Source organism: Vigna radiata, chromosome 5 (genome assembly GCF_000741045.1).
Source record: "Vigna radiata var. radiata cultivar VC1973A chromosome 5, Vradiata_ver6, whole genome shotgun sequence".
Lineage (NCBI taxonomy): Eukaryota > Viridiplantae > Streptophyta > Magnoliopsida > Fabales > Fabaceae > Vigna > Vigna radiata.
In genome coordinates this window covers 24,145,771-24,151,281 of record NC_028355.1, presented here as the reverse complement: position 1 = coordinate 24,151,281, position 5,511 = coordinate 24,145,771, and the positions used below count along the sequence as shown (strand labels likewise).

At 32.3% G+C, this 5,511-nt stretch overlaps 1 protein-coding gene across 3 annotated transcripts; it reads left to right on the top strand.

Moving 5' to 3' along the window:
* Positions 1-1,522: 1,522 nt before the first annotated feature.
* On the top strand, positions 1,523-4,597 carry LOC106762527 (V-type proton ATPase 16 kDa proteolipid subunit-like). 3 transcript variants are annotated; one of them, XR_002667931.1, is made up of 4 exons: positions 1,529-1,748; positions 2,157-2,442; positions 2,811-3,016; positions 3,882-4,597. XR_002667931.1 is itself a non-coding variant. In XM_022781087.1 (3 exons), the coding sequence occupies exons 1-3, from the start codon at positions 1,673-1,675 to the stop codon at positions 3,892-3,894; spliced, it is 375 nt and encodes a 124-aa protein (XP_022636808.1). In that variant the 5' UTR covers positions 1,523-1,672; the 3' UTR covers positions 3,895-4,597. The 3 variants fall into 3 exon arrangements, 2 of the variants coding, with proteins under 2 accessions (XP_022636808.1, XP_014501978.1); XM_022781087.1 differs by lacking the exon at positions 2,811-3,016 and having other exon boundaries at positions 1,523-1,748; XM_014646492.2 differs by lacking the exon at positions 3,882-4,597 and having other exon boundaries at positions 2,811-3,295.
* The last annotated feature ends 914 nt before the right edge of the window (positions 4,598-5,511 follow it).

Genomic DNA, 5,511 nt, shown 5'->3' with positions numbered 1-5,511 from the left:
AAAGAGAAGATTGAAGCTGAAATAATTTCATTTCCTTTTGTAAGATCAGAGTTACAGTTGGCTGATGTTCTCACTAAAGGAGTGTCAAGAAGATTGTTTGATGAGTCTCTATTCAAGTTGGGAATGTGTGATATCCATGCACCAACTTGAGTGGGGGTGTTAAGATATGTCAAATATTATATTAAAGGATATTAGGCAATCAAACATTATGTTAGTTATATTTTAGATATTATTATAATTTGTGCAGATTTGTGCACATGTTTTTCCTTTAATAGATGAAGGATTATAAGATCCTTGTATATATATATATGGTACTCTATTTTTTGAAATAATACATCAGAATTATTTTAATCCTTTTAATATGACTCAATATGAATGAGAGTACATGAAGAACTTTAGTTGTTAGTAAATTACGTATTTTATAAATTCATACGTTTGATTTTTGAAAATATCACTAACTTGCTATTTTTTTATTGTTTGTCTGTGTTTCTCTTTTTTTCTATGGTTGAAAGCAATAAAAATAGTAGGAGAGTTGAAAGCAATAAAAATATTGAAGGTATTCTTAGAATAGAATGATTATAATTTTTGTTTTATATAAATTCTCAGAGTTAATAAGTAATTTAATTATATTTTAAAAATATTAACTTGGGTTTTCTCATATGGAAGACTCTGAATACATGTTACATACTTATGTTGTTTTATACTTTTTTTATAAAGAAAACAAATACATTACGTATATATGTATTCACTTACTTTTTGTATGATGATAAAATTATTATTATTTATTATTATAAAATTAACTATAAACAACTTCCAGAATTTTATTGTAAATAGGTTTTATAAAAATATCTAAATAAATTAAAACTTGTAAGTCAATTTTATTTATCATTGGTTTGATTAAAGAAAAATTTGCAATTTCAATACCCGTCCATAAGTACGGTAAAAACTTGACTTAGAGTATTTGTCAAAAATTTTGCATGATATATTCAACTATGGATAATGATGCTTAGAAAATATTTTTTTGATAACATTTAAACATTATCGACGTGTTATTCTGCGATTGGTTCAAAATTACTTCACAGTCAATAATAATCATCATAAATATCACCATGAATTAATCACAAAATGACACATAAATAATGTTCAAATATTGTCTAAATATCATTATCCATTCAACTATATAAGAACAAATGATGTACACCGTAAAACCAATTTATATTTTTTGAAAATAAATATTTATAATATCTAAAAAAGTAAGATGGGTGGGGGTGTAACTGCTAGAAAAAAAAATAAATGAGTAAAAATATTAAGGATAAAATTGAAATTAAAAAAATTTGGAGAGTGGAGAAGCATGGTGTGAGGGTGGAGGGCCAGAATGTGGAGGTGCAGGGATCAACGCCCATAAAAAAAATGTTAAAATTTCACAAGTATTGGGATTGGGCCTGGATCTAGTTGGATGCCCATCGAATTAACAGTATAGAAACGGGTTATTTGACCCGCTCGAACGGAGATTGAAGTCGAGTACAAAACGTGTGATTTTAAAGGGAATAGACGTGGAAATCCCACGTTTTCATCACGGCAACAGAATCATCGCGACCCTCAGAGATCAGTCTCTCCCGAGAATTTGAATTTCTCAGATCTATTCGACGTCGTTGCAGATCTATCAACGATCATGGCTGGTTTCAGCGGTGATGAAACGGCACCGTTTTTCGGCTTCCTCGGAGCCGCAGCTGCCCTCGTGTTCTCCTGTAATCCACTCTCTTCATTTTCCCATTCACTTCGATTAGATTCGTGTTTACGGTTTCATTACTTAAACAATTCTTTTGTGAATCTCACTTTTAATTCAATTTATTGTTTTATCATAACGTATACATCTTCCTAATTATTATATTCCTTTAGGTGTAGAAGGTCATGGCCGTTGAATTTGGAACGTTTGATGTTTGAGATTCACTTAGTTACTGCTAATAGTTAAGTTTAATAGTATGAAATCTAAAAATTGATTGATCTGTGTCTGTGGGGAAATCGGAATAATTTCATGTACTAAGACAGATTTCTCATGCTTGTGAAAGCGATTGATCGAATCTTATGGTTCGAATATGAAGTGATAAAATTTTGAGCTTATTAGTAATTTTTGTTTCAATTTGAATTGTTGATAGGTATGGGAGCTGCCTATGGCACAGCAAAGAGTGGTGTGGGCGTGGCTTCCATGGGTGTGATGAGACCTGAGCTAGTGATGAAGTCCATTGTTCCTGTTGTTATGGCTGGAGTTTTGGGTATTTATGGCCTTATTATTGCTGTTATTATTAGTACCGGTATTAATCCCAAGGCCAAATCTTATTACCTCTTTGATGGTTACGCTCATCTCTCCTCTGGTCTTGCCTGTGGCTTGGCTGGGCTATCTGCTGGCATGGCTATTGGTATTGTTGGTGATGCTGGTGTTAGGTATAACCGGCTTCTACTTCTTTTATGATATATCATTTGTTTCTTGTTTGCTGATATTTTAAGGTCTTATGGGAATGCAACATTTCATGGCTACGTTCAATTATCGGATCCATCAACTCTTACATAAAATACATTCCTACATGCATTTGTCGTCATTGCCCTGTTTCCTGATTACATCTTTGCATTGTTGAACCATTCCTTCAGGAACCACAGTTCAATGTGTCTCTACCCTTTTCAACTGTCAAATAACACATGGTCCTTCCTGGAATATATATCTATTTTCCTTTTATAGCATTGCATTTGTTGTTGGATTTGGTAGTTGATTCTCCTTGTGTAATATTACCGATTGAATCAATCTACTTCTGCAGAGCCAATGCACAGCAACCAAAACTTTTTGTTGGAATGATTCTCATCCTCATTTTTGCCGAAGCTCTCGCCCTTTATGGTCTCATTGTCGGTATTATCCTGTCTTCTCGTGCTGGCCAGTCTAGAGCCGACTAAGAAAGGAGTTGTGCTGCTAAATATTCTTTGACCACCCATCTGTTTTAACCTCCTTTTAAAGGGGGTGAGGGAGGTAATTATTAGTTGTCGCGAGATTAGCTATGTTCAGGCAGCATTTTCAGGTTTTAGCAATTGTGTGAAAGTTCAATTCGCCATTCGTGGTGTTTGCTTGTATAATTAGGTCTATCTTTACTTAATAAAGCTTCCTTAAGCTTCTTTTCTTTTTTTCTTTATTGATTGTATTATGCCATATCATCTGACCTTATATATAATTTTTGAGTTGTTGAAACTGGTGCATGTATTGATTTGGCTAGCAATGATAATGTATTTCATGGGTCTTTCCATTTTTGAATTGCTGATAGCTCTTTTTTATGTTAAATTTTATTGTTCGTAGGTGAAAAATGAATCATATACTGAAATGAAAGAAACAAGTTACTATCTACTTGTTTGTGCCTGAATAGGGTTATACTGAACTCTAATCAGGTACCGGATAGATATCAATGGAGTGCAACTAAACTACTAAGAACTGAAATGAAAGGAACAAGTTACTGGTGATAATTAAACAAAAATGGAACACAATATTAATTATTTGAAATTAAAATTATTTTTATATAAAAGAAGTAAATATTTTAGAAATATAAAAAAGTCTGGTTGGTGATAACTCTCCAAATTTGCATATTTTTCTTTCTTTAGAAGCTTTTGTTAGAGTATTTTAGTTTTTAATTGTCTAGAATTAGGTTAGTTTTAGCTTTTTCCTTAAATTCCTTAGTTTTGCATAATTTTAGTTAAAAATAGATTTTTAGTGTATTTTTAGTACATTTGTAAATAATTAGAAAGATTATATTTTTTTTAGAAAATCCTTTTATAAAAATTCTTTTCTTTCATTTGATTTTTTTTCTTTTATTTCTTTAATTTTGAATTGTTTTTCTTTGCTGCAGATTTGGGCCTTAGTAATTGGGCTTATTGTGGTCAGCAGAAGCAATTTCCTTCGGCTGGTAGATTTGATTATCCACTTATTGGGCCATTGCCATAATAGAAGCTGTTTGGATGCTGCTAAAAAGAATCGGCCTGGAAGTTGTAGCTGCTGCAACGATTGTTGGATTGGGCCGCTAGACTTGGATTGCATTTAAGTTGGACAACATCATTTTGGTGCGGCTTGGCAACAGATGAAGGGGTCTTCGTGGTACACACTTCATTTGCAAAATGAAAATAAACGCTAGTGTTTCATTTTGGAGAAAGCACTCCTTAGAGCTAGGGCTTTATGCGAGAGAATGCGAGATGAAGAGAGGACCTGACCGGAGCTGAACTGGCAGAGATGAATGTTGATCCAAGGGCTCAAATAGAAGGATGCACAGTGGTCGTCCGATGATCAAAGCTTCTCGAGCAAGTTATTTTTTTCCTTTTCCCTCTTTCAATTTTTTTTCTTTTGTTTTCTGACCCTATAAAGGGTGCTTCTACCATGTAAATAGAATTTTTTTTTTAGACACACACAGACGCACTTTCATTTGTTTTCTACAGTTCTCTATTCTCTAGATTAGGGTTTTATCGCTTCCGGTAGAGTCCAGTTCTCGTGTTCTTGCTTGTTCCTCTTCGGTAAATTCTTGTATTCTCTGTTCATTCAATAAAAATTTCTGTGATGTTTCTGTTCGATTTATTGTTGTGTTGAATCTTCTTGTGAATTGTGTTCTTGATCAAAGATGTGTGAATTTGTTTCGTGTGTTTTGATTTCAAAACGATCTGGACTCTATATCTCTGCAATTTTATGATTCTTTTCGAATCAAATGACTCCATAGTGAGCATTTCCTTTCGAGATGTCGTCTCGATGCAGAGATGAGTCTAAGATATAAAAATTCATCTGGATTTATGTTTCTTCTCTGTTCTATACTTTTGTTAGTGTTTTGATTACTTGATTTTACTTTTCTAGGAATTACAATTTTTCTTTATTTTGTTTCATCATCTGTTATTGATTTAGTCTAGAGGTATTTTGTAAATTGATTAGATGAAAGAGTGTAAAGTGCTAAATCATGTTTTGTAACAGGAACCAAAATACTCCATAGTGAGATTAAATTTCTAAAGGATGTCTTCCTGAAAAGCAATTAACCTTCTTTCATCCAAATCAATATACATTTGCCTATGTCTTAGTTAGTTCTTGTATTTTTCTCATTTGCTGAATTTGTTTTAGATTAGTTTTAGCTTAGGTTTCAATTTTTAATTTCTTACTTACACTTTATTCTTTTTCTTTCCTTAAACAGAGTTTGTTTTTAAGTCTTTTATTTTTCAATCTTTCATTTTAAATAGATTTTATTTCTTTACTATTTTTTTTTAAATTTCTTTGTTTAATTTCCTTTTCCCACCTTGTCTGTTAGTTAGTAGTTAGTTAATAGTAAATAGAATAAAAGCAAGAATTAACCAAACATTTTAAACTTCATTTTTCCTGATATTCTGGTAATCCCTATACTACATTAGTGGGGACCAGTACTTTGTTCTCTTTTTGTGCGACCAAAATGAGTTTAACAGTTGGTCTACCATGTCCTTGGACGTTGAGATCTGTTTCCATGATTCCAACCT